General features: G+C 51.7%; 1 protein-coding gene across 1 annotated transcript; it reads left to right on the top strand.

Moving 5' to 3' along the window:
* PTPA (protein phosphatase 2 phosphatase activator) lies at positions 1-25,711 on the top strand. The gene is made up of 9 exons (XM_026860306.1): positions 1-123; positions 1,439-1,525; positions 6,250-6,375; positions 7,130-7,247; positions 8,748-8,847; positions 10,017-10,141; positions 10,647-10,747; positions 15,236-15,343; positions 20,974-25,711. Exons 1-9 carry the CDS (start codon positions 64-66, stop codon positions 21,046-21,048), a joined length of 900 nt encoding a protein of 299 aa, XP_026716107.1. The 5' UTR covers positions 1-63; the 3' UTR covers positions 21,049-25,711.
* Positions 25,712-27,591: the final 1,880 nt, after the last annotated feature.

The following is a 27,591-nucleotide window of genomic DNA, read 5'->3' as shown; positions in this document are numbered from 1 at the left end:
CCTCTTTTTTTACATCTCCCAGGCACCTCTGAGGAGGTGGCTCCTCCCCTCCAGCAGAACTTCATGATCCCCAAAAAGGAGATAAACATGGTTTCTGACATGGCCAAGTGGAAGCGTTCTCAGGTATGGCTCTGGGGTCAGGGAAAACTGGTAAGTGCTTATTATGCTTCAGTGGCATCCAGGTCTGGTCTGGAAACAGCCACAAGGTAAAGCAGGTTTCGGCAAGCAATGGGAAATTAATTGATTTGTGTTTTAAAGCAGAAGAGTCACTGCTTGTTTGTAGGAAAATGACTTGACAGTGAGGTGTGGAGTCTGGCAGCCAAATGCTCTGACAAAGGAGTGAGCCAGGGAGAGCCCAGAGGCTGAGGGAAACCAGAGATGCTTAAAAATCATTACTGCTCCCTCCCGACAAGCTAGACGAGAAGCTGGTGACTATTTAATCATACCTAGCCTGTACATGATATCAAAACTGGCTTTAACCACTGCTGTTTGAACTTGGCTTGAACATGGCCCTGCTGCCTGGCCATCTAATAGCATCTGGCTGGGTTGGTTCCTGGGGCCTTCCCACCTTGCTGTGTTGGAAGGGGCTCTAGAGCCGAGGCCTTCAATTTCCTGGATAATTTTTGTTTACAGTGTGTGTGGAGCTGGTGGAACAGGCATGTTCTCCCGTCTCTGCCTTTGAGGGATTGGTGTGTTAGCTCAGACTTGTCCCACCTCTTAGGAGCAAGTTCTCGCTTGATGACTGATCTGTGGTGTCTTAAGAGAAGCTTAACTTATAGCCCTATCTCAAGCAAACCTCTGAGTGCAGCTTCCTTTGTTAAGTCTCCTGGGTTTAAGGACTTGCTCCTGGTCAGGATTTCTGTGCAGGAGGGGCCTGAGGAAGGAGAGGTGGGAGCATGCTAGTCTGGTGTTTACAAAGACAGAGCTGCACTGGGTATGATGCTTCAAAAGCAGTGCATTTAAAGAGAAGGTCAGTGAGGAGCCTGGGCTGTCTCCCGCTTCTCCATCATGCATGAGCATGGGAGAAGAATGAAAGGAGGAAAGAGGAGATTACAGTGTGGGTCTGGGAGGAGCAGTGCAGAGCAGGATGTCTACTCACAGCTTAGACTGCAGAGCCAAGGAGTTTGAATTTCACCTGATAGGAGGCAGGGAGCTGAGGGAAGGATTTTGGGGGCAGTGCAAGCTTTTTTTAGGATTCTCCTCTCTGTAATTTTTACAGTGATGCAGAGTTCTTAGTGCAATTGCCATCTGCCTCTGAGGTCTGCTGAAAATAGCAGTAACCTCTCAGTAAGCCCTGCACCCTGGGTGTCTCCAAGAAAGCAGTGTTGTGTGCTGGGAAAGGTTCCCTTGGCGTGCAGGAGTGCTCCCATGCTGCGCTGCATGTTCAAACAGACTGTGGGCATTCACTAACACCCTGCTCTCTCGGGTGTGTTTGCAGGCTTATGCAGATTACATGGGCTTCATCCTCACTCTGAATGAAGGTGTCAGGGGCAAGAAGCTGACCTGTGAATACAAAGTTTCAGAGGTAGGAGAAGACTTTTGGATCCCTTGTTTCTCCTTTTTTTTTTTTATTTTACTCTACAGTGAATATTTCCTAGGCAAGGAATGAGTTGGCAGTTTATCTGGGAGACAGGGAGAATAACTGCAGTTGGGTTATGCTGCTGGTGAAAAGGAGGATGCAGAAAGGCTGTGTTTTGGCCCTGTTTTCTCAGTCTGGCTTCAACCACTGATGTTTTGAAGATGTGGTATTCCCTCCTGGTTGCAGGCAAAAGGCTGAGATGTCTGTACTGTTCCTGCTCTCCCACTGCCTTTCTGTGGGACCTTGGGCAAGTCACTTGTCTCCCTGTCCCTGGGTGGGAAAGGACAGACATCCTCACTGGAGTTGCTGCTGGCCTGGGGCCTCTGGGTGCTGCTGGGATCTGCAGAGCACGTGGTGGCCACCAGCTTCACTTCTGTCTTGCACGCTGGATCCCCCTCCCTTGTCCTGCATTGCAATGAGGAGATTCTTGGGGATGTTTTTACTGTTCAAACTTAGCACAGCTGTGCGAGAAAGCTGGGAATGGTCTCAAAAGATCCAGGTGGAATGGGAAGCAGGCTGGGCCCTGTGTGTTTATAGCTTATTCTGGTGCGGGAAGGCAACCCACGATGATCTTTAACCTAGTCATTTATGTCTGAAGCAGACTTGTTAAGCCCAGCCTTCCCTTCTAGCAGCCAGTGTGTGAATGAGAAACTTGCTGGTAGTTCATGGGGGGGATGAGGGATAATGAATCCCTCCCTAACAGGCTTTGTGTCCACCTTTTGTTCCTTCAGTTCAGCAGAAACTGCTGTCAAATGCTGCTCTTGCTTTCTACTGTTTGCATTTCACCTTTGAGTTTTGTCTTTGTCCTGATCTTGCTCATTCCCAACCATTCACAGAGCAATTCTAGGGAAACAAAGCATTAAAAATAAGCAAAACAAAGGGGGAAAAACCCACAAAACCTCTTCTGCCAACTCCTTTGAGCTGTCAGCTATCTAGGAAAAGCTGTATCTGGGCTGTGTCCATGCGGTCCCAGTCGGGGTGATAAACAAGAGACACGATGCTGACTGCTTGGGAAGCGTCAGGCAACATGTCTCATTCCTTGCGCGCTCAGGAGAGCAGAAGCCTGTGACTTGAGGCACAGGTGGAGCATCCCCAGGGTTGCCTTGTTGATGAGGTTGCCTGTTCACGCGCGTTCGTTTGTAGATCAAACTGCTTATCTGTGCTTTTAAAGGCTCAGCCCCTTGTGGCCTCTGCTTGCATCTCTGCTCTGCTTTCTTCTCTTTTGCTGTACCTGCTGCTGATGTGCTTTTGTGCCGTCCCATCTTCTTCCCTGATCAAATGCTGGGGACGCCTTCCTCTGGCAAATGACCTCCTGGAATCCTTTCTGCTGAATGTGTATCCTCTCCACGACTTACCGGTATTGCTTTGCCACAGGAAAAAAAAAAAAAAGAAAAAGAAAAAAAAAGTATGGTCTGCTCTGCTTTGAAAAGAGACAGCTTAATGGTTTCCAGAGTAGCCTGTGTCGATACCAAACTGTCTGCTGGAGTGAGAGCGGGATCCTTTGGGGGCTGAGCCCCTTCTGAGACTTGCTGAGCTTGCTCTGCTCGTACTGAAAAATTGCATGGAGCTGTCTGGGGTTTTGCTGGAGGCATCTGACAAGTAGTGATAGCGAAGCTGTTGTTTAGGACTGGTGTAGACGCTATGTCTGGCACAAGGTTGTATGACTGATAGTCTGTGACCTGCCTTCTCCTCCTGGAGGGAGTGTTTTTCACGTGGGGGATCCATGCAACGACTGCTGGGGCTGCAGCCTGAAAGCAGTTTTTTAAAGCTGTGGCTTTGATCAGAGGAGCAGTGCAGCAAGGAGAAGGTTAATTTTGGCCATGTGAGGAGCAGGCCTTCCCTTGAAACAGTTTGATGCACTGGGGGATCTTGGCTGGCCTTGTGGCTTGCAGTGGTTCCAGGAGGGGAGCGGGAGAAGCAGCAAATGCCCCAGTTTTAGCAGCTCCTCCCTCCAACAGGGCCCCACAGGGACAGGCTTGGTCCCCGTGAGCAGCTCTGGCTGCCGTGATGCCCTCTCAGCACCTCGGTCTGCCTGGCCCCTGCTCATGAGAGATGCTGACAGGTCTTTGCTCTGCAGGAGGCTCTGTGGTTTGCCTTTGGGACCGGTGGTAGACTCAGGGTCAAGGGGATGCAAAATCAGCACAACGAGAAGAGCAAGGAGAGTGGGGGTGGGGAGGCTGCCCTTGCTTTGATCATTGGAAAGGTAAAGCAAAAATAGAGCTTAAAAACCCAGCCAGGCAAAACAAGGCTGTGGTGGTGCTGATGGTTGTGTTCCCGTAAGCAATGCTCTTCCCCTCCTTCTCCCCTGCTGGGGTCAGCCCTGGGTACACAAGTTTCCTCTGCCGGACAATGGGAAGCTGCTCCTTTAGTAACCCCCTTTTCAAAGGGCTTGAGCCCAGAACGAGCCACATCTCTTTAATTATTTATTGGCGTGGCTGAGCCAGCAGCTGGGTCCTGATCTCCCGTGTTCAGTGGGGCTGGGCTTTTTAATCCCTTTAAAGCAAGCGAGTGGGGAAGGGGAGGTTCGACTCTGCTCCCCAAGGCCTGCGGGCAGATCTGGGGAGGGGGAAGGAGCCGGTCCTTGCCAGCCATTTATCCAGGCAGCGCCGAGTGCTCACTGTGAGGGGTTTGAAATACGGTGGCTGCTCGTAATGAGCTGCTGGTGCCGGCGGATAAATCACCAGCACGATTTAATTATTTAATGCAACCCAGTGCTGGGAACACTGTTGCTTAATTGGAGGGGAATGCAGTAGCCAGGAAGTAGAGCTGAGTCCAAACCTGGCCTGGTGCAGTGGGGAGATGCTGGGTTTCTGCAGCATTTGGGGCAGCAGGGAGCTGAAGCAGAGGAGGTCACGCTGCCTCGGTCCACGCGAATTTGGAGCGCTGGCCCGTTAGTGGCTCCAGCTTGCAGTGTTCCCAGTGAACCCAGAGCTTCTGACCTGCCATGTCCTCCCTTGGCACTCGAGTGTTCTGTGCTCCTGGTGTGCTCAGGTCTTGTCCTCGGTCACAGTTTCTAGCCTGGCTCAGTGGCTGGATATTGAGGTCCCAGCCTCCCCTACCTGGTCCTGCTTTCCACTGGTTGATCCCACCATGTCCTTGGCTCTGGAGGAGCTGCTGTCTGGGGGAGGCTGTGTCTGCCGTGAGACCCTGGGAGTGGGGGGCATGGGGAGCGATCCGCAGCTGGTTCAGCAGCAGCACGGCTCTGCCATACCTGTCTCTCCACCCACCCCCTTCGAGTGGCACTTCAAGGGCTAGAAACTTGCTGGGCTCGGCTCTTTCCTTGTCCTCCCAGCAGGCAACGTGAAGAATTGAACCACAGCCCAGGAGACCAGCCGGCTTCACACGGTCGATGCCTCCAGCAAAGTCAAACCAGCCGCTGCTTCTGCTGTCCTCTTTGTCCCCTTGAAGGAGGAATCCCCTCTTGAGACAGAGGAGCCTACATTGCCCGGGGCCTGGCCAGCTGCTGTGGTGGCTGACGGCTCTCCAGCTGCTTGGAGATGGGCAAGGAGAATCCCTGAGCCTCTGGCAGGCTTGACCAGTTGTCAGCAGAGCCTCCTAAAACTGATTGGAGCTGCTTAAAGTGTGTCTATGGTGTTGCTTCTTGGTGTGTGGGGTGTAGCTGTTCCCCAGCTGTATGGTCAAGGCACAGGAGAGGCTGCATGTGCTGGCCAGCCCTGGTCGTAACAGTACAGCTTGAGACATTGTGCTGTATCGCCTGTTGCACCTCTCTCCTTTTCCTTTATGGCCACAGCAGTGCTGTCTCCAGTTGCTCTCGTACATCCTACACAGGTTCCTCACATCCTCCTTCCAGCACTGGGGGTAAGAACGGTGACTCTGTTGTCTTGCAGTTGCATTTGTGTTCCCATCAGCTTTGTGTTTGTATTAAGACATTTCTCTGAGAGCCAAGAGCTTCTCATGCTTGCTCTAATGAGGCCACTGGTAGGCAAACCAGGCTGCCTCTTCCCCTGGGTAGGTACAACCTGGGTAAGTTGTATTTTGCCACGTGCACTGGGTGTCCCTGGGTTGGAGCTGCCGTGGCAGTCTGGTTAGTCTGAGTTTGAAGCAACAAGAATCATGGTGAGAAGGTTGACTAGCCATTAGGCCCTGCTGTGCTGGGTGCTGCACAAACGCTAACACTGTCATTGCTAATCCTGACTCCTAAGACACACTTCAGGACAAAGATTAGAGGCCTTGAGGAGGGCCTCTTCAATCACATCAGCAGTCACTGGTGAGGATATACAGTAAGTGCTGTGCTTTATCCCAGGGGGAACGCAGGACCTCACAATGCAGAGTCTCAGTTTCGTGTTGCATATCCCTGAATTGTATAGCACTTCCCTGCCTCTCAGCGCTGTGAGCCCTACAGCTAGGAGCTTGCTGTAGCTCTCAGAGGTTTTAGAGCATAGTGCTGTTACAGCTCATGAAAGACTGTGTGGGCGACTGGAGAGCCTGCCTCAGGCTGGGCTTTGTACTAGACTGATCTTCTGAGGGGAGGGGTGGTTTTCTTGGCCCCTCTGCATTTTGGGGAAGGTTGGCACAGCCCGTTTCTGCTTGTCACCCTCGGGAAGAATGGTGTGGGCTTTAACAACTTCAGTCTAGGGCAGAGATGTCGGACCCTGAGGGACTGCTCTGTTTTATGTCACCGTGACCCCTCATCCTCTTTGTCTCTGTAGCCCATTGAAAAGCTGGTGGCTCTTCTGAACACGCTTGACAGGTGGATCGATGAAACCCCACCAGTGGATCAACCTTCTCGCTTTGGGAACAAAGCCTTCAGGACCTGGTACGCCAAACTAGACCAGGTGAGCCTGTCTTTCACGTGTAGTGAAAGCTGCTACATGCAGCTCCTACAGAAGGGCAGTGTGTGCAGCAGGAGTAGCAGAATGGCTCTGTCACTGTGTGGCAGCCAAGCAGCCTACAGAGGAATTGCTTGGATAAGCTGTGAAGGGTCCACCTCTTGATATCCATCACTTATCCCTGATCTGGTGCTGTCTTCTCTTATGAGAGTGTACGGGCCATGTAAATGCCCTTGGCTGGGTCTCCAAGTCCTGGATGAGCCATGAGGACTCCTCAAGGCCAAAGAACTCCTTTGCTTTGTAACTGCTCACTGTGTCTGCTAGCTGATGGGTGACACACACAATCAGAGGAAGGTTGTGAAACTGCTTGACTTCCTTTAGCTCAGAGCACTTGCCCTGCACCGAGCTCTGGAGGCCCAGCAGCAGTGAGCTTGCAGGTGGTCTGCTGCTCTATAGTGCTTTTGTCCTGGAGATGACTTAGTGGCTAACTGGGTTGATGTACTGGGATGGTGAAGCTTTTTTTTCTCCAGGATGCATGTGGCCTGGGTAAATGTCAGGACAAGCTCTCCCTGAATTGCTTCATCTCTGGAGTTGACTTCTTCAGCAAGAGAATTTGCTCCTCTGTTATGCTGGCTCTGTCCTCTGTAGGAGTGCACCATTGCAGCTCCCACTCTGCAACAGCGCCTGAGCAGAGGGTGACTTGTTCCTGGGGACTGTGACATATCTGCAGTCACTCAAGGGATTCTTTTGTGTCTTTCAGGAAGCAGAAAAGTTGGTGGCGACAGTGATTCCCAAGCATCTGGCTGATGCTGCACCAGAAGTGGCCGTGTACCTGAAGGAATCTGTGGGGAACTCCACCCGCATTGACTATGGCACAGGTACCCGGGCACGCGTGCTGGCGAGGCTGGGCTCCTTCGGGCAGTGACCCTTCGGGGCCTGGTGCTGCATTTATTTCGATGTCTTATTGCTGGTATTTTGAGTGCCAGCTTGAAACAAGCATCTTCCTTCTGGGGCCTCCTCACCCTTATGTCTACTGTGGGCTGTGACTGAGAGAACTGGGGCTGGGAGCAGGGCTCTGCCAGACCTATGACACCCTGTTCACGTCTCAGCTGAGGAAATATGAACCAAGCTGTGCAAGCCCTTCTGGGATAAGCTGTAGGAGCTGCTTTACCGCATACAGCAGTCCTGTACTTGCTGATCTGCAGTAGGCAGTTTAGAGGGATAAAATACAATTGCTTGAATTGGAACTACAGTGGGAACCAAGTTTGTATTCAGTGGGAGGTGTCCTGAGGTCTGGTGCTTCCTAGAAGTGACACTGCTGTTTATAGAGGGACTTTGTAATCTGAAGGTAGAAGCATTTTGCACCTAAATTGATACTGAATTGCGGGTTGAAGTAACCACACTGGCTTTAGTTAGACTACGTCCAAAATCCTCTATGTCCTCTGCTCCTCTGTCTGGAGAGCAGGTGTGTCCTCAACAACAGGCGGAGAGCAGGGCTGTGGGTGTGAGGAAACACAGCTTTAGACCTGGGCAGGGAGAGGACGAGGAGGACGTGGGTAAAAGGATGAAGAGCTGGAGGCTGTGCAGTGCTTGCCAGGAGAGCTGCGGCTCGCTGGCACCAGGGGGAGATGTTGTCTTTGGAAAGGGATCTGCTGGCTGGGGTTCTGTCAGCTTGGGGAAGGAAATTCAGCCTTTCCTCCCCTCCTGTGTGTCCCAGGCCAGAGGCCCATGTCCTAGCACAGTGGCTAGACTGTAGGTACACTTTGTTCCCACACTGGGAGCTGCACTTCTTCACAGCGTGGATCTGCTGATCTTGTACTCTCCCTTCTTCTGTGGTCCCTTTCACTAAAAGACATTTCTGGGTTTGCTGGTTGTTTCATTTCCTTGCTGTTAACTGGGGGACAAAGCTGCAGAGGCTCAGCCTGAGATCCTGGTACCTTCTGGGACAGACTGTTCCTGTCAGCGTCATGGGATCTGCATCCTTCCAACACCGAGATATTTTTGAAGTGGGAGGAAATCTGTTTACTTGCAGATGTGAGGTTCCCTCGCATCTCCCAAGCAGATGACTCTGCGGTGCTACGCTTCCCCTGCTGTGCCAAGCTCCTGGGAAAGACCCTGCCTTTCTCCCAGCATGCCCAGTGCTGGAGCTGTTTTTCTTCAGGAACTTATTTTCTCAAAGTTAATAATCACCTTATGAGTGATTGGGTGGGTGTTGCGTGGGGATGAAATATTGTCAGCTCATGGCATTAATAGGGACAGAAGGCATGGGGGTCTTGACATGAGGCTGTGACTGATGTGATTCCTGAAGGGCCCACAGAAATCTTGTCCTGGGGACCAGAGACACCAGTGTCACGTCTCTTCATGTCTTTTAACTCTAGGGCACGAAGCTGCATTTGCAGCCTTCCTCTGCTGCCTCTGCAAAATCGGTGTGCTCAGAGTGGATGACCAGATGGCCATTGTCTTTAAAGTATTTAACAGGTGAGGTAATGGAAGGAGAAGTATTGGAAGCACTGGGCTGTTTGAGGGCAGGTCCCTGACAGTGTCCCCTTCCAGCTGAGATGTGAGCTGTTACTGCCTGTTCTGCATGCCAGGCTCCTCCCGTAGTCTGGGCTGATTGTGCCCCCTTTCTTCCACCCATTCGTAACAATTTGGGAGTAAGAAATTTTAAGAGCCTTCTCCTGGGGTGTGAGCTGGGAAAATAAGGGCCTTCTACAAAAACGTGTACATAATTTGAGAACGTGAGTGCTGAAGAGTTTGCTAACCTAGGGAAAAAGGGCAGAATGGGAAAACTGAAGACAAATTTAAATAAAATTAGGAGGCAGATGTACTTTTTAATGGACTGTGTGGTGACCCATTTTAACTATCTCCAAAAGAGGTGGTAGCACCTAGTCTGTTAGAGGCTGAGTGTCTTTCTGGAAAGTTACTTAACTTGAGCACAGGTTATTGCGCTCTGCAGAGGTGTGTGGGTGAAGCTCTGTGCTTTGTGATGGACAGGAAGATCTAATCAGAGGATCTAATATCTCTTCAGGCATTAAAAAACCCAAACATCTATGAAACTGGCAGGCCTCCACTGCTCCTAGATGTGTTTCCAGCCCAGGAGGTAGAGTTTGTAGTGATGAAACTGGTGGAATGGGTGTTTGGAGTCGAGAGATCTAATCCCAGCTGTATCACTGTTTGGTGGCATGGAAACAATTTCCTTCAATAGTACTTCCAGCTTTAATTTTCCACCTGAAAAGTGGAAGTAGTAGTTGCTGCAAGGTGGAAAGCTTTCTGAGCTCTTTTGGAAGCTGTTGAAGGAGAGCGAAATGTCAGTGTTTTCAAACAACAGCGGAGTGGGGAGAGATCTGCACCAACTTAAGACACTGCAGATAAAATAAACCCCTGCCACTTGTTTTCTTAGTGGATCTGATGTAGACAAAACACAGCCCAGTTTTTAAAAAGTGCTGATATTTGCTACTATACTTACTGTCAGGCTGCTTTCTCTGTCAAAGGAGCTGAATATATATTCTGTGTACTGTGCTGTATGTGCTGGTCCTGCTTGCAAGCGAGAGTTGTGTCCCTCTCCAGACTGATTGTTCTTGTCCTTGTGTAAGTCAGTGAAGACAAGAAGGCCTTGTCTTAACCCTTCCTTCTCTCTTTGGTCTCAGGTACCTAGAAGTGATGCGAAAACTTCAGAAGACCTACAGGATGGAACCTGCTGGCAGCCAGGGCGTGTGGGGCTTGGATGACTTCCAATTTCTACCTTTCATATGGGGCAGTTCTCAGCTGATAGGTACTAATAAAAATCTTCTCATGTCCCAGCCTGCCCCCTGCCCTGTCTGTCTAGGTTGCAAAGATGATGGGGCTTGGGACTGACTTTTAAATTCAAATATGTCAGATTTGTGTATAATATAGCAGAAGTTTGCTTGGGGCTTGGATTTTTTTTTTTTAATCAACTTTCCTAATAAAGCTAGTTGGTTAGGTCGGGAGATGGAAGGCTTTCTTGTGCAGTACATCTGTCTGTATTGCAATGACTGCAAGCTTTTTAAAAGGAGAGTCTTGGTTTTGGTGCTAGAAGACACGTTTTCTGCCCTGGGGAGTTTACCAGGTGCTCTCACAGCTGAGGTACTCAAGTGGGAGATGAGATGGAAGGGAACAGCTCTGTGCTGATTTCTGAGAAGCTCTGATGGGAGGATCATGTTTCTTCTGGAGAAGGGGCAGGACAAGACCTGACTGAACTTGATCTCAGAAGGAGGGTGCCACACAGGTTACTTCCTATTGTCTCTTGCTCTTTTTAGACCATCCAAATCTGGAGCCTCGACACTTTGTTGATGAGAAGGTGGTAAATGAAAACCATAAGGATTTCATGTTCCTGGAGTGCATCCTCTTCATTACAGAGGTGAGGACTGGAAGGTTTGTCCCACAGGGAGGTTCTCTTGACATTAGATACTTGGCTCTGGCTGTGGTTTTCTCTTCCTCCTTTTCTTGTTTGCTCTCATGGAACTGTGCGAATGAACCATTGTTGCATGTCTGAGGTGTTCTCCTTGAATGAGTTGAGACAGGGATGTTGAGAGGAAAGTATAATTAAGGTAGATGGGCTGTGGATTGCAGCTGAAGGGAGCTGTAACAAGAGCAAACAAATAACCTTGGATCAGTCAGTGGGAACTTGAATGGAGAAGGCTGGTGCCTGCAAGTATGTGAGGAAGATGAAGTCGGAGCTGCAAAACAGCTGGGCTTGCCAAGATAACCTCCCTTCCCTCCAGCCTTTGGGTGCTGCCTGGCAGGCCCTGGGCCTCCCTTGCTCAGGGCAGGCTCCCAAACCTCCGTGCAGCTTGGTTTCCTGCAGATTTTACCCAGAGAGTTGCCCATTAAATGCTCCTTATTTGCAAATGATGCAGAGCAGAGATGGTGCTGAGATTCACCCACCTGGCAACGCTCTCGGGCCCGTGTTTCTGCTCAAGCACTAGAGGGCCCTTGGGTGAGGGACTGGGGATATTCAGCTCGTTGCCAACCGTGGGCAGTATTTCTCAATGAGGGAGCTCACAGCTTTCTGCCCTCAGCTGCAGTGGATGATCTGGCCCCCTTGTTTGGGCAGGGAGAGCAAGATCCACATGCTCTGTTGTGAGGAATTTCTTGTCTCTGGCAAGAGAGAGTTGATGGGATTAATTTTGGAGGGCAGAGTGTGGTTCTTCCCCTTTGTTCTGGTTGCTTCGCCCCCCCCGCTTTGCCTCTAATTTAGTGATAGATGAGAAGGGAGGTTACGGAATATGAACTTAGCCTTTCATGTAGGAAGTTTTCCTAGGAGTCTTTGGCCCAGACCCCGGGAGGTGCTGTGTCAGGTCCTGCTGAATCTAGTAGGGTTTGTTGGTACTTAGCACCTCACAGGGTTTAACCCTTAACGCAGAGATAAACCATGCCGCAGGTAGTAAAAAGGTGCTGACGAAAGGGATCAAGACGAGGACAGGAAAGCAGGAGCCATGGAGCTCTAAGACCTGCTTTAATTTGGGCCTCTAATATCCAGAGAGTGCACTAACCTCTTAAAAACATAAAAACATTCATCTCTTGACATGTGTGTAGAAAATTCTGCAGTGCACAGCAAAGTTTAAAATACACAGTACAGTTTAAAATACAGGGCACCATACTGCTTCTTCAGGTCACTCTTCTTTTGCCTGCAGAATGTTCGCTTTTTAGTAGGCTTTTTAAATAAGTGATTTCACTTCTTTTTCTGCACATTTGTTGAGAATATTGGAATTCAGTGTTTCTGCTGAGTTCCTGAGTGCCACCTGGTGGCAAGGAGCCCTCCTCTCGGGCCCTGCTGGTGTGAGCCGCTAAGGAAAGGCAACAACCTGGATTATCAAATGCATGGTGTTTTCAATCCTTCTTCATGCAGGCGCTGTTACCTTTTTGTGAAGATTTTGCTTTTAAAATTTGTTTTTTCTCTCCCAAATGCCTGGGAAGGCTGTTACTGCCACTAGGGGGGGCTGAGACAGCCTCATGTGTCCTCCAAATGCTTTCTCTCCAAAATCAACAACAAAACAAAATAGCAGGGAAAGAGATAGAAGGGATTAAAGACTTTAATAAATGAACGATATTATTTTCTTCTGAGCTTGTCAGCTGGAAACAGCTCTCCTTTAAAGATGTTAAGGATGTAGCAATCACCATAACAGTTCCCACTGTGGGTCTGGTACGTCTTACCGACATGAGAGCAGGTTTTGTTTCAGCAAGCTACGACCATGGTAGGTTGTTTTCTTTCAGCCAAGAGAATATTCTCTTGAGCAGGTATTTTTCTCAGCCCCTGGGTGACGTTTCAGGGATATGAATATACACTGCCGTGGTGTTTGCCACGTGTATATTTAAACCTCAGGCTCTTCAAGTAGCAGCAAGATGATGTCCAGGCTGAACCCACTGAGGCATCCTTACAGCAGCACCACCCCGCACGGCGCACAGGCACGGCAGCGAGCCTTGTGTAAGCTGGCCTGCTGCTGGGAAATCTGCAGGGTGCTTTTGGACATGAATGTTTGGTTCTTGAATAGGGTGAGGTCTGTGGAGCCAGCTGGGACTCGAGCTGCCAAACCGTGCTGTGGGTGCGTGTGGTACCTGTAGGTGTGAGGGCGAGGAGGGTTTGGGAGCATCTCTGCGGTGCCTGCTGCGCTAGGGGCTGTGGTCGGCAGTGATGGCAGGGCTCTGTGTGTTTGTGCAGAAAAGGGGTGCAGGGTACGCCCCGGCTGTTTCGGTGGAGCCGTGTGATCGCCCAGATGCTCCTCCGAGGGCCCAGGGCAGGCAGCAGGAATTTCAGCTTCAATCTGGCTTCTAAATTTGGAGGTTTGGGAAGGGAGGGCTCGGGTTTCGGCTGGAAGGGAAGGAGCTGACAGGAAAGCACGGCCTCAGCCGTCCCCCTCCCCCCGGCACTGACAGAGGAACCATTTACAAAAGGCCGATTCTCTTGGGAACCGAGAGGCAGGAACGCCGCGTCTGTGAGTAATTTCCTGCTCAATATGGCTGCTCTGACTCACTCTGTTCCCCTGGGGTCACTGCGGGACTGCAGCGCACTCGCTGCCTCTCGCTCTTCCCCCCCCCAGCTCTCTCTCTTTGCCCTTTGTGGCTGGAAGGAGATGATTTTTTTTTTTTTTTTTTTGGTTCCCCCCGCCCTTATCCCCCTTATTTTTCCCTCCCCAGTTTGAAACCATAGCCAAGCCATCCCTCACTGGGTGCTGTGGGTGAGGAGGGCCACGGTGGCGTCACGCTCGCTCCAGCTTGGGAAGGGAGGAGAAGCAAAGCATGGTGGTGGTGACTGATGCAAGCTGTGCCCCTGCGAAGGGCGGCGATGCTGGAGGGAGGTTTGGCGTCGAAACGCATGCAGCCAGATCTCCCGTACGAGGAGGAGGGATGCTTTGAGCGAACCGCCTGGCGCTGAGCTCCCTGGCAGCCTTTAACTTGGGTGCCCGCCGGTGCCAAATCCTTGCGCTTAATAACACGCCGGCTCTGCTGGGTAGCGTCGGGCTTTGTGTATCTGCGCGTTTCATCTTGTATCCGCAAGGAAAGCGCACACGGCCGAGGGGAGCGGGAACGGCTGAGCGGCTCATCCCTCATCCCCCAGCTCACGAGAAGCGCCGAGGGGAAGCGGGGATGCGTCTGCGCTCTCCTGGCAGTTGGCAAAACTACAGACCCGCTTCCCCTGGTGCTCTGGCCCTGAGGTCAGCAGGTTTGAAACACGTTGTTCTCCAAGCAGTGGGGTGTTTTGGTGTGTCCGTCCCCCCCCTCTTTCCCTCTCTTTCTCTGCTGCAGGCTGGTGCTGCACAGACCTTGCAGAAGGGCAGCAGCAAGTTCCCAAAGCAGATTGATCGGCCTTGCTTGCTTTTGCAGTAGGCAGAGGTGGTTTTGGAGGCTCTTTTCCCACCCTTGCTCCAGGCCTGTGCATGCGTGGAGGGAAGGGGTTAGTTGTTTGAGCCCCGAGTCGAGAACGAGAGTCCAAGAGATTCCTCTCTCCCCACGCTCCTTTTTAGCGTGAGCTCCGGCCTTGTGGTTTCTGATGTCATGGGAACTTTGCTCAGTCAGAGTGGCTGTGTTGTATTTCTTTTTCTCCCTGAGGGTCTGTTTTTGTTCATGGAGGAGAAGGAGAGACAACTACCCAGGGAATCTACATGCAACTGTCCCTGATTGCAGCTTTCCCCCTTCCCTCCCTGCTCCAAACCCCTCACCCTGGGAGGAGAAACACTGGAATATTTAAAAAAAAAAAAAAAAATTAAAAAAATGTAAAGCATCTGCTGCATGCAAGCTAGCAACTCGCAGCTCTGGAGCCTGTTTGGAGAGCAGGACTGGAGCGTGTCCCCCCTGCTCCCACCTCCCCCCAGAGCCCTCCTCTACTAGAGGCAGGTGTGGAGTGGGCTGCGGACACCGGAGCTGCTGCCAACCTGTGCTGCCCTCTGCATTCAGGGAAGGCAGCGGTGGTTGTCGCTGCTGCTTGTTGTTGATCTGAATGGGGAATGAGTCATTTTCTTGGAAAGCCCAGCAGTGCTGCACTGGGAGGTTTCTGGGTAGAATAGGAACAGCGTTGAGCCAAGCTCTACTGGGGGGGAGAATGGGCCTTACGTGGGGCTTTTTTAATGCAGTCATTAAAAGGGAGGTGTGCAGAGGGAGGTCTGATTAGGAAAGTGTGGCAGAGAAAAGGCTTAATTTTGTCAGGGAAGGGGGAGAGCTGGATTGCCACGGCTTCATGTGATGTGGCCACAGCAGGAGGGAGCATGGAGGGAGGGAGGGAAGGCTCAGTGAGGTGCCTGGTGCGTGGGTCACAGGGCTTGGTGGGAATGTTTGCTTGAAGAGAGTGTGAGCATGAGTCACTGCTGGTGCACGAGCTTCCTGGCTAGCCCTGCTCTTGGGTCTCTTTCAGATGAAGACGGGCCCCTTTGCCGAGCACTCCAACCAGCTCTGGAACATCAGCGCCGTGCCCTCCTGGTCCAAGGTCAACCAGGGCCTCATCCGCATGTACAAGGCAGAGGTGAGCGCCGTGGGCAGGGGGAGGCTGCTCGGCCACGCGCCTCCTCCCTCCCACTGCACCGTGGGTCAGCTCTTCTCTCCTGCTTCTCCTTGGCATGGGGGCCCCGACACGGCCGGTCTCTGCCCTGTGCTGAATGTGGCTTGGGAGCCCTTGGCAATTCAGGTGCTGCTGGCTAGAAGGAGGCTCCTGCCTCCTAGTGTTTGCCCCCAGAACGGCCATTCCTCGCAGACGTGACTTTTGCCATTTCTCGTCTTCCCATTGTGCAAGTTGCGGGTCTCCAAATTAGCGCTGATATCTTGTCCTTCTGGTCCCCACACTGCTATTTTACCAGCTGGAGAAGACTTAGTTTAATCATCCCATGTTTCAAGAGCCCCAGAGCAGGCTGAACGCTTCCCACTAATCTCCCCTCGCTGCAAGTCCGGTCCGTGCCGTGTGCCAGGCCGGCGAGGCCACAGCTCCGTCCCGGCTTGGCAGCCCTCCACCCGCCCGGACTGTGCTGGCACTGCCCCAGCAGGCTTTCCTGGCGAGCCCTGACCTGGGGAACCGGGCAGTTTTGGCTCTCCCTTATCTCTCCTTCCTCCTCGAGCTAACCCTGAGCTTGAGGAAGCAGGACAGGAACCGCCACATCTGGGCCTCCTGAGGGAATGGCTGACAGGCGGCATCTTTTGCTGGGAAGGATGGGGCCGTGCTGGCTCTGCAGGGAGGCACTGGCTGTGCTAAACACGCTGGAGGAGCAGGGATGGTGCACCTTCCTGGTGCACCCAGGGAGGATGGTGGTGCTTGAAGGAGTTAATCCTATACCCTGTAGTCTCTGCTTAGGTCAGCCATGCTCCTGTTGCTGGGACGTAGGGCAGGGGCTGAGTGAGCAGCTCTGCTCAGACCCAGTGCACAAAGGGGTTAACTGTGCCTAACTTGGCGTGCTCCCTCCCCCAGCCCTTCCTCTGCACTGCACATCCTGTGTTTAGGTTCCAGGCCACATACCTCTCTAATCTGTGAGGTGTCACTCCCAGGCCCGCTGGCTCCTTCCGCCCCCAGCTCAGTTTTCCTCCCAGCCTCCAAAGAGGAGAAGCAGGGCTGGGGGTCGACCCCCTGAACTGGCTGCTCCTCAGAGGGGTGCCCCTGGGCTGCCCCTCAGGGACTGCCCTCCCTGACAGTTCCCTCACGGGCTGGAGACACTGCCTGCGGGGAAACCTTGAGCTGGAGGTGCTGGTGTGAGAGCTGGGGTGTCTGAAGGGAAGACCCCAGCCCTGGGAGTGCTGTTAAAGTGAAACAGGGGTCCCCTAAAACCTAAAGCATGATCTGCTGCTGCCTCGACAGCCCTGCCTTGCTCTTTCCTTCAGACCAGTTCCTTTGCATGCTGTGTGGGTGCTCCCCTGGCATCCCCCATGCCCCACGCTGTTGGGGTGCTCCTGCCTGGTGCCCCACATGCCCTGTGCCCTATGGTTGTTCCCACCCACGTACCACATATGTGGCTGGAGGAGCTTGGCAATGTGTGCCCATGGTGCAGTATGCATGTCCACTGATGTCTTGGGGCCACCATGTGCTGGCAGATCTCCCTGGCCTGCTGGGGACAGCACAGCTCGGAGCTCCTCTGGGAGATTCTTTGGCTCTTCTTGGTTCACTTCAGACACGGCCTTTTCTGGAAGCCTTGATCTGTTTTGAATAGCAGATGACATTCTGTGTGGAAATGCCAGATCCAGTACTGGTGGCTTTCTAGAAATATCTAGACATGTAGCTGTGTCAAGGGGAGGATGCAAAAACTGCTAGGAAGAGTTATGACACAAATTTAGGCTAAGGTGTAGAAAACATTGAGTCAACCAAGCGCTTTAAATTTAGTTTTTTCCTCAAAGAACATTTGTAGATCTTAAAGGACTAATCCTAAGCACATGATCCTCATGCAGCAGTGTCCTCTCCTGGCATGGCACAGTGTGTGTGTTCACCTGGATGGGCAGAGGAGAGGGGGCACTGCTGAGTTCTCCCTGGTTCCTTGTATCTGCTCTGGGGAGTCTCCCATCCTGCTGCTGGCCCAGACAGTTCCTCCTCGGCTTGGGAGATGAGGAGCACGGACACGGCAGTGTGGCTGGGCAGAGCTTTCAGTTACGGCGCGCCTGACCATGCAGGTTTTACCAACATTTGCAACTACAGGATCTCTTTGACTGATTTTCTGGGAATGACACAATGTTCAAAGTCACTGAGGCTTCACCCTTTGCAAACTAAGTCCTTCTGGGTGTTTCAGGCTAGGCACCCACAGTCACTGCTGAAGATCTTGTCGGTTTGCTGCTGGCTCCTGGAGCAGTTTCTGCTCAGTGTAGCTTCACCATTGCAGTCGTTCTCCAATTAGTCCCTGCCAACATTAGCAGAAGTGAGCCAACAGCCCCCAGGTGCTGACATGGGTCTTTGTCCAGCTCAAGACAGGCATTTTCTGTGGCAGAGATCAGAGTGTGTGGTAGTAAAGAGGGAAGGTTTGGGCTTGTGGTGTTGCTTTTTGTCTGACTGGCTAAGGTGAGAGCAAGATTTCCTTTTTTTTTTTTCCCCCCTCCCTTCTCCCTGCCCCTCTGATCACCCGTTGCAATTAGATCAGGTGAAATCAGACACTCCAATGGAGGCTTTCGCTCCTTAACATGTCTGGGGGGGCTGAGAAGTGCTTGGTGCCGGGTGGCGCTGACCGTGACCGGGTTTTGAGTGGAGACAGCAGCAGGGCGAAGGGGTCACTTGCTAGAAGCAGACCAGAAGAAATCAAATGCTCACTCGCAAACTGCTCTCACTGAGTAGGAGTGGGGCAGTCCCCAGACCTGGTTCATTTAAAAAAAACATTCTGGATGCTTTATGTCTTCTCTGTCCCCTCAGTGGGATGACTTTAAACGGCCAACAGAAAGCTCGGGTGCTTCCATGTGCTTGGGAGCTCTAGTCTGGATCCCCGCACTCCATGTGCTTGCTGCAGGGTCTGTGGATGGGCAGTAGACTGAAGACAATGTGTCTTCAGCTCTGTGTGTTTATGAAATCTCAAGTGTGTCTATTTATCATATAATATAATGGGTGAAGATGTGTTTGCTTGGAAGTCCAAGGGCTTTTCTTGTTCTCTCCATCAAAGGGGAGTGAAGAAGTTGACAGAATAGAGTGTGGTTAAAGCAGCAGCCTTGATGTTTTTCCTCTGAGCCTGCTTTTGAGTCTCCTGACCTTTCCTTCGCTGCTTCAGTCAGTCAGGAAATACTTTCCATCGTAACTAATCTAGTCCCAGTTCCATCTTGAAAGGTTGGATTTGATGCATGAATCTACTCCCCCAGTTGAGTCCCAGGCAGACCTTCAGCATGATCAAGATGGTGGCAAGAAGGAAATAAGCCTGTCCTGTCCAGTGAGCTAGTGTTGGTTCCACCAGTTTCACCCACGAGTGATGCAAGGAGGGTCCTGTCTATTGGCACCTCTAATAGTCCTGTAAATTTGTGCTAGTCCTGCTGGATAGAGGAGGAAAAGTTTCTCTGCTTGTCTCTTCTTGGGCTGGTGAGGTGTTAAGTGGAATGGATGCCTGTTCTTCCCACTGGTGGTAAAATCTCTTCACTCGAAGCCCAAACCAGCCTGGTCTTCTGTGGGACTCCTTAGAGCTAGTCAGGCTGACATTTCTAGCTGTCGACATCTCCAATATTCATTTCTCTCTGTTCTTCCCTCACGTCACTGTTATCCAGCACTGCTTCCTCTGAGGGTTTGTCTTGGTGGTTGTGCGGGGAGGTGGCAGCATTTCTGAGCATTACGAAGCCTTGAAGGTGATGTGCCCTGATGGTCACAGGACTTACTTCTCCTTGGTGCCTTGCCATGGAGGCCTGTGGTTTTCTGCATGGCTGTTACTCCCCAAAAGTGGATACAGCCGTGCTGTACTTTCACCACCTCCAAACTTGTTTTGGCTCCAGTGTGCCTGGGAGCAGTTCAGTTATGCTGGAACCAGTTGTCTGACCTCTGGTTCCAAAGGGATTACCATAGGCCTGGGCTTCTGAGTAGACAGCATGAGGGCAGGCTGCCTGCTTCTGCCTGTGCCCTGCCTTGGGATGAAGAGCCGCCTGCAGCACACCGCTTCCTCCCCGTCCCCAGAGCTGGGATCTCCCCTGCTGCAGCAGGTTCAGCTCAGCCCCACGGAGGGCACAAGGCTCCTTGAAATGGAAAGGAGAGTTGGAACTATGACATGGCTCTTGCCTCCCTTTGGTAGGAGGGAACTGTGCTTCGAAGAAGTGCCTGGAGGACTGAGCTGTGCATCTTGTCCCCAGGGTCTGCCTGGGAGGCTGTTGGTTGCAGACAGGAGCCTGTGGGACCTTGACACCCTCCTGCTGCTGGGTCTGCATCTTGGGGGGAGCTGTGTGTCTGCCTAGCACAGCATCCCATCCAGCCTGGCTCTGAGCAATGTGCCGAGGAATTGCTGGGACTAGATGGGCTCCTCTTAGTTGGTAGCTGCGGTGCTTTGGTTGTACATACTTCCTACCTCCTATAGAATAAGACTCCCAGCAGCAGATCCTGGTTGGGATCTGGTTGGGATTGGCTGGGTACAGGGCGTTCCTCCCAAAACACAAGGCACTTGGGTCTCTTTTCTCCTCTTCACGTCGTGCTGTCTAGGCAGGGAAGAATTGCTTCTCTGCCTGCAGCGAGGAGGTGGCCACCATGTCACTAGCCGTGCCCCAAGCAATCTGGTAGGTGTGTCCCCACTGCAGCACGGTGAGGGGGTCTGTGTCCCTTGTTTAGCACAACTCCTCACAGCCACCACGGCTGGTGTCAGTGTGGAGGCAGCTGCTGGGTTGCTGTACACATACTGCTGAGGGTCTGTTCTCTCTGTGAGATTTGGGCAGTCTGAATCTGCAATGATAGAAAGCGGGAGCTCTGAGTGGCTCTGCCAGGTGAGTGCTGGCAAAATTTGACGTGGTTATTGACCACAGTCACTGCCCTTCCTGCCCTGGCAGGGTAGGGAGCAGAAGGGACTCTCCCCTGTGCAGAGCCTGGGCTTAGCTGGAGGAAGCAGCTCGGAGCTAAGCTGCCCTGTAGTGGACATATATGTGATCCACCCTCCCTCTATCATTGCTCTGCAATGAGGGGTGGGAATTTCAGGGGTGAGGGGTTGTTTGGAATAGGATCATATCTTAAACTATGGCAGCAGTCACTGGTTCTTGTCTATCAAAGAGCTGAGAATCTGGAATGCAGTTTGGGCAGTGCCTTGTGGCTGCAGGATGGTGCCTCGAAACCAGAGTGTGGGCCCTGTCCTGGGGAGGGAGAGTCTGTTCCCCGGGAGGTTTCTGCAGTTCTCAAAGCGTTTGAAGGGTGAAGCTCTTCAAAGAGATCAGCTTGAGCAAGGAGAGTTGGTGAGAGAGAAAGCTGCTGACACAAACATGCCTCTTCTGCTCATGCTCCAGGCCTGAATTTCAGCAAGCGAAAGGCTCTGGCTGAAGGGGAGGGGATGGGGTTATGGAGTGTTCCTGCCCTGAGAAGCCTGACGGGGATGTTGGGGGTAGACATGGGACTGATTCTTCTGTCTGCAGCTGAGCTGAGTGGCCCCAAGCTCGCCGCCTCCTGACTCCCAAGGCAGGATGTAGCTTTGGCTGCGTGCGTAAGGTGGAAATGTCTCCTGAATTCACCCCTCTTTATCTCCCCTCCTGCAGTGCCTGGAGAAGTTTCCTGTGATCCAGCACTTTAAGTTCGGCAGCCTGCTCCCCATCCAGCCTGTGACATCCTAAGGAGGCCGCGGGAGGAGTCGAGGCAGCGGAGGCGTAGCGCGGCGCTCTTCCTCCTCCCCTCACCCCCTCCTCGTCACCTTGCCCGTTACACACAGCCCATCCATTCCTGCACATCCTCATCGGCAACCACAGATCCAAAGCACTCGCCGGCCTTGCACAGGAGACGGGACCTGGAGCGGCTCCTCCTGCATGTCCCCAGCGCGGGGATGTCTCGCCAGCGACCAAGCCGGGGCTGTGCTGCTCCGCTGCGCTGCGTCCAGGGGCAGCGCCACCGCCGCGTACAGCGCTGGGCATGGGAACGGGCTTTGAGCAGAGGCCCTCTGCTTCCCTTCCCGGGAGGAAGGGGGTGTGGAGGGGAGGAAGGCACGTGTGTATGTGTTGGGCAGTGGTAACTGCAGTTTCCCTTTTGAATTTCATTGAAGTTTCCTGTTGCTGTTTTGTTTTGGAAACCACTGAAAGGGGTGAAGTGTGAACCTGCACGTGGCTGTAGGCAGCCACCTCTCCTTGCACGGGGAGGTCTGAAATGGGTAAAGGAAGTTGTTGGGAATGTCTGTGGGTTGTTAAAAGCCCAGGGTGCCAACTCTCCCTTTTTCTGGGCAAGGAAAGCCGCCTCTCTCCATCTCTTCTGCAAGGTACCCTGGGTCTTCCTTTCCCACTGCTGCCTCTTCTCTGGGGTGAAGCTGGGAACCTTCTGGGCTGCGGGGTCTGAGCTGGCTCTGGAGCTGGGGACGAGGTCCCTGGAGGGATCCGGCTCTCTGGGAACCGCTATGCAAAGACACCGCTTGAGCGGCACCTGCTCAGGTTCCCTCTTAATGGGCACAAAACCTCACATGTTCACACACGTTCGTCGCTGGGTCCAACCTGCCCTCTGCACTCCCCTGTTCCTCCTTTGTACTTTGCTGCCTGGGGCTGGGCTGGCCTCAGTGGCACAAGGTGACCATGGTTGCTACTGCTTGGCCATAAATTGTAGTGACAGCCCCACAGCAAAGGGATTTCCCCCCACGAAGCAGCATGTTCTCCAGCTCTTTTAGGGAGGCATCCCTGGAGCAAAGGCAGCATGAGGGGGCAAGCATGCAGCTTTACGTGCATTTATATACTTGTGCTGGAAAGAAAAAGCATTAAGAGCAGAGCCCAGGACAGCGGGTTATACCTGCAGAGAGCTCTTGCCCTTTGTCATTCCTTGCTGGTGTTGCTGTGCTGGATCTCGGGCACCTCCAGTGCTGCCAGCAGCAGCATCTCAAAGGCAGGTGAGTGAATGGAGACGTGGTCCAGATCCTACCAGCAGCATCGCTAGGAGGGCAGGAATGGCTGGTGCTGGGTTTGGGGTGAGCTGTTGTGTCCACAGGCCTTGACCAAGGTGGTCCCCAACTGTGCAGCTGGAGAGGGGATGTTTCTCTTGGGGTTCCTAGGCTGGGTGGGGGGGGGGACAGGGCTCTGGTCTGGTGTTTGCTGGGGGTCAGGGACAGCAGGGATCCTTTCTTGGGCACTCCTGCAGACCGCGGAAGGGGCATTGGGGCTGCCCCCAGCCTGGCTGCTCAGCTTTCACTGCTGCATTGCTTTACTGTTGGGAGGGGGAAAAAAGAATAGCCTGCTTATGAATTTTGTTTTTCTGCAATTCTCTTTTTGCCAAACTTACTCCCTCTTGTGAAGGTTCTTGCAGGCGCTCAGGGGAGGGGAGAGCAAGAAGAGTTTAAATGAAGGCAGTGGAATGCAGGTGTCTGCAGAGCTAAAGCAGAGCTTTCTAGTACTGCTACTGTCCTGTCTGCTCCTGGCTCAGCCCTGGGCGGCGGTGGGGGGGCTAGAATCTCTTGACCTGCCTGAAACAACTTTATAAACTTGCATTTTAAATGAAAATGGAAGACTGGGGTTAAATCTTGCTTTACCTCTTAAGTGGGTTGTGTGTTTTGTCTTGGCTTTCCAAACGGATCCACTCCTGGAGATCTGTGTGTTTGCTGAGACTTGAGTCCATCTCCAGTGCAGCAGTTTAGCAGCCAGTGCCTGGAGCGGGGACCCCAGGCGTCCCCACCTGTGCCCCCCCGTGCTGTTGCCTGGCTTTTGTCAAGTATCACCGTGCTTTAAACGGCTGTGGAGCATCTGGCTGGCAAAGGCTGAGCTAAAGCTCATGGTTTCCCAAATCTGCCCAAGGGTTGGGAATGCATCTCTCCTGGTCATCTGATGGAAATGGGGCTTCCGTGCAAAAGGATGGGTGGAAATGTTGACATCCATCCATGGGAGGGACACCAAGAATGTGAAACACAGCACCAAAAGAGGGTGGGGAGGTGCTGCTTTCCCCTGCAGCTGCAGCCACTGCTCCCTATGGATGGTGTCCCTGGGCTTGGGACCTGCCGAGGAGGCTCACGTAGAGCTCTGTTTCTTGCTTGCCCGAGTCTGCATACCTGTCCTGCTAGGAAGTTTTGGACTTCAAGCAGCTAATTCTTATTTGATTCTTATCAGCCTGCTTGGGATGTGCCCCCGTCGCGTGGCAGTCAGCTGCCTGCCTCCCACTGATGTCCATCACTGCTTCTCGGGGCTCTGCTCCTTTCCGGGGAGGTCCACACACGTAGCAGCACCCAGGGCCGCTCGGTGTCTGAAGCGGCACTCCCCCACCTCCTCCAACATTGTGGTTTTAATTAAAAGTGTCTCTGTTTTGCACTGGTGATTCTGTTGGTCTCTCTCAGACTGGGATTTGCTCCCGCTTTCGGAGCAGAGCCAGCCGAGCCTATGGCTGGAGCCTTCGGCACAGGGAAGAGGCTTTGTGGAGACACTTGCCATGTGGGTGGTTGATCTCTTGCACCAAAATTGACTCGTTATTTAACTGCATGGAACAAGTGTATCCCGTCTGTCTTTGTGTCCTTCTTAGGTGTCTTTCTGTCATATAGTATGTTTTATTTATTTATTTAACTTTTTTGCTATGCCCACTCCCCTCTTTCCCAGCTTGGCTTTGGCAGGTAGGTGATGTGTGAAGCCTGTTCCCAGGCCAGCAAATACCTCTTGAAGATCAGAGACTCTCATAACCAAAAGACGTTTGAGCCTTGTTTCTGAGGCAGGGTGAGAACTGGAACCTTTTTTCTTCAGATGTTTTTCCTGTCCTGCTGTAGGGGCTGACTCAGGACTTCCAGCATCGGTTTAGCTCAGCAGCTTTGTTGGATTTATATAGAAAATTATACCTGGACCTTCTCACGAGTGGTTAGAGCTAGCATAGATGTGCTTAGCAAATGCTGGTTTTCTTGTCGCTGGGTTATATATTCTCCGTCAACGCAGGCCAACTGTGTGAGTGCATGTTGCTAAAAGCGGCAGCAGCGTGGAGGGATGGATGGTGAGCAGAAATGTCATCTTGGATCACAGATGTTTTCTTTGAAGGCACTTGAATTCATCTTGAACGTGTCCCTTAGTGAACATGACGCGCAGTGAAGGGGAAGCAGACGTAGTGTGGGTTTCTCACCACCTTCCCGCTCAGCCCACTGACCAAGCCATTTTTTTTTTTTAAATTCAGTTTTCAGAACTGGATCCTTCGGGGTTGCAATACGTAGGCTGGTTCATGTTTCTGTTTAACAGCTGTTGCCTTTACACGGGGCCTGTTTCGCAAATCGCCATCAACCTTCCCGCATCTCTTTCTTTGCAGCCCTCCTTTATAAATGATCATTCATGGCAGCCAGTAATAAATGAAGAGTTAAGAGAAGCAGCCTCGTGCCGTGATAGTAGTAAAAGAATAAAAAATAGAACTGTTTCATGCCATTGTTGCTGTATTAACTTGTCCCTGGTGTGCGGCTCAGTTCCATTACGTAGTGCTGAGTTCCTGCTATTAAATAAACAAAGAAGTCCCCACTGCAGGACCAGCATTTGTTGAGCAGCAGAATCTGAGCTGGCAGTTTCCAGGATGGAGATGTAGTTTGTACCCCAAGGAGCTGGTGTTGAACCACACAAGAGCCTTGGATCCCGCACTCTGTCCCTGCAACTGTGTTGACTTCCTTCCTGAGAGAGGGAAGGAGGCAGAAATGAGAGGGAGAAGGTGGAACTGGTGGTTAGTGATAACTGCTAACGTAACCTGAACTCTCCCGCTGCCAGTGTGCCAGTGGGAACCTTCTACGGTTGAGAAGCTCATGGGGGTCTCGCTGCTTCAACAAGGATTCTCCTGGCTCAGATGTAGAATTTAACAGGACTCTTGGAGGTCATTTCATGCTCTAATAGCCAAGAGGAGAGATCTTCATCCTTTAATGTTGCTTCCCCTTCGGTGGATCAGCACTCTTCCCACTGACATCAGAATGAACTCCTTGAGCGTCCGGGGACAGACATGTCTTTCCCTGGACCGATCTTGTAAAAATTGTGCCAAGCTTCAAACTAGGATGAGCCAAATTGAAAAAGAGCTGCCTCCACATCAGATTTAGTGAGGGCTGAACCATGATGGGCATCTTCAGCTTGGAGATCTGCTCGTTCTGAAGAGCACAAGGCTGTGAGCAGGCTTCGGAGGTTAGAAAAGGCTTTTGAGGGGGTGGAGTGGGTGCTTCTGCTTGCTATAAAAAGCCTGGGCTTGGGAATGTCTACATCGGCCGGCTCTACACAGGGCGTAAATACAGTTGTCACTAAAATTGGAACGAGTCACTCCCCATGTTCCCAGTTGCAACTGTAACACAGATAATAAATGACATTGAAATCCCTCATCAGAATTTGGGCTCCTTAATGCTTGGTGTGTGTAAACCCTTGGAAACAGGAGCGGGTTTGTGTGGGAACGGCGCTGCGGGGCCCTGATGCTGCCGGCACTGAGGTGTGTGTTTAAGTCCTCCTGATCACACGCTTTCTTTTACCAAAATAGATGAAGGATGTGCTCAAGGATTTGCTGACCCTGTAAATGGAGGGAGGAGAGAAAGCAGAGGAGCAGTTCTTTATCAGTTCTTCTGTTTCTAAGACACCTGGGAGAGATAAACCCAAGCAGACTGCGCTGCACAAGTCAAAGTACCCAGAGTATCTATTTTGACATGATTTCCTCCCAGTTTTATGTGTGGGAAGAGTTTTTTTTTTGAGATGGTGAGTTCTACAGTACTGGACTCCAGCCTGGTGAATAGTTGCGTAGCTGTAGACCACCTCATGTATGCAGAGTGGGTGAGGTACACCAGCACTGCGCTCTCCAGCCTTCGTGTAGACACACCACTTCGGGTTTCAAGTGGTCCTGCCGCTGAAGGAAATACATGTTGTACTATTGCTAAAAGAGCAAAGCATGCCAATATTCCTGAGTCAGTATGTCCTATAATGGCTTCAAACTACATAAAAATGGGCTGGTGTGGTGGTTAGAAAGAAATTCCAGCAAGAATGTAAGATACTGGAACGTGTTCTATTGGGTACTAGCTGATCCCTGAAAGTGATTGCTCTGCAAAGGGTCTTACTTTTCTGTGTTCAGAGCATATACCTTTAAAAATATTAGTTTAGGTATTACATATCCCCTTTGAAAAAATTCCCTTGTAGGCAAGAATAAAACTTACAAAAAGGCTGTTATAGAGATCATCAGCTCTCTATTAGATAGCTTGGAATATGCTCCACTAGCACCAGAGTTTAGTCTTCTCCAAATTACTGTAGAGGATTTGACTGTATCTTGCTGATCCATCCACATTTTAATTTCCTCTGCACGGATACATATTGCAGGATGCTGGAAATCCCCAAGCCCACTGGAGCTGCAAGACTGGATGTTTCATCCTGTAACACCAATAAAATGTTAATGCATACTAATAGCAACAGCAAAGGGGTTTATGGAGCAAGCTTGGAAGTATTTTATAATTGCCAGGGTATCTGTGTCACAGAGAATTTGGGGTTAGAGTCATCAAGTATTGCGCTTTGTCGACACAGGAAAAGAAAACCCCTCAAATATACCTCAAACCTACTAATTTTTATAATTAAAAGGGGAAGATAGGAGATGAGTCCCTGGGGTGACAGTCAATCATAAATTGTATATACATGAGAGAGCTGCCCACTGGTTTGGATGGATTCAGAAGATGTGGGTTCTGTTGCTTACTCCACCACAGACCCCTGCTGTAACCTTAACTAAGGACACCGCCTCGGTTTCCTACCTGGAGACCAAGAATAAAAGCACTGTCCTGCTTTATAAACCCAGTAAATCTGGGCAGGAGGTGACACAAATAAATCAGTAACGTGAAATCCAGGGAGCTGGGGCATGGGTTGGCTTCTTCACACATTGTACTGCCCCGCTGGAGCATCTCATGACTTCTAGCAGCTCCTCACATTTCTGCTCAGCCCAGCTTGGTGGTTTGGTTCTGTTTACTCCAATTTAAGATACAAAAAAAAATAATATTTGAAATGGGGGTCAGAAGGACCAGGTTTCCTCCATTGGGCAGTATTTCCACGTGCTGCTCTTGCTGGAGCTGCCAGCCTTTGGTCACAGCCCTCGTCCTGCCTGTCCTGAACAGGCATCTCTGGGACGCTCTGGTTGGTGTTGGAGGACTGTGGGACAAATAACGCAGCAGCAGGGCCGTGGAGATCGTGCCCGGTTAGAAGCACCACCCTGGGAATTGCGGATCTGCCCCGCCTGGCTGTTGG

Source organism: Athene cunicularia (assembly GCF_003259725.1).
Source record: "Athene cunicularia isolate RWA chromosome 17 unlocalized genomic scaffold, athCun1 chr17_part1, whole genome shotgun sequence".
NCBI classification, from domain to species: Eukaryota; Metazoa; Chordata; class Aves; order Strigiformes; family Strigidae; genus Athene; species Athene cunicularia.
This window is presented reverse-complemented; position numbering and strand designations above follow the sequence as displayed.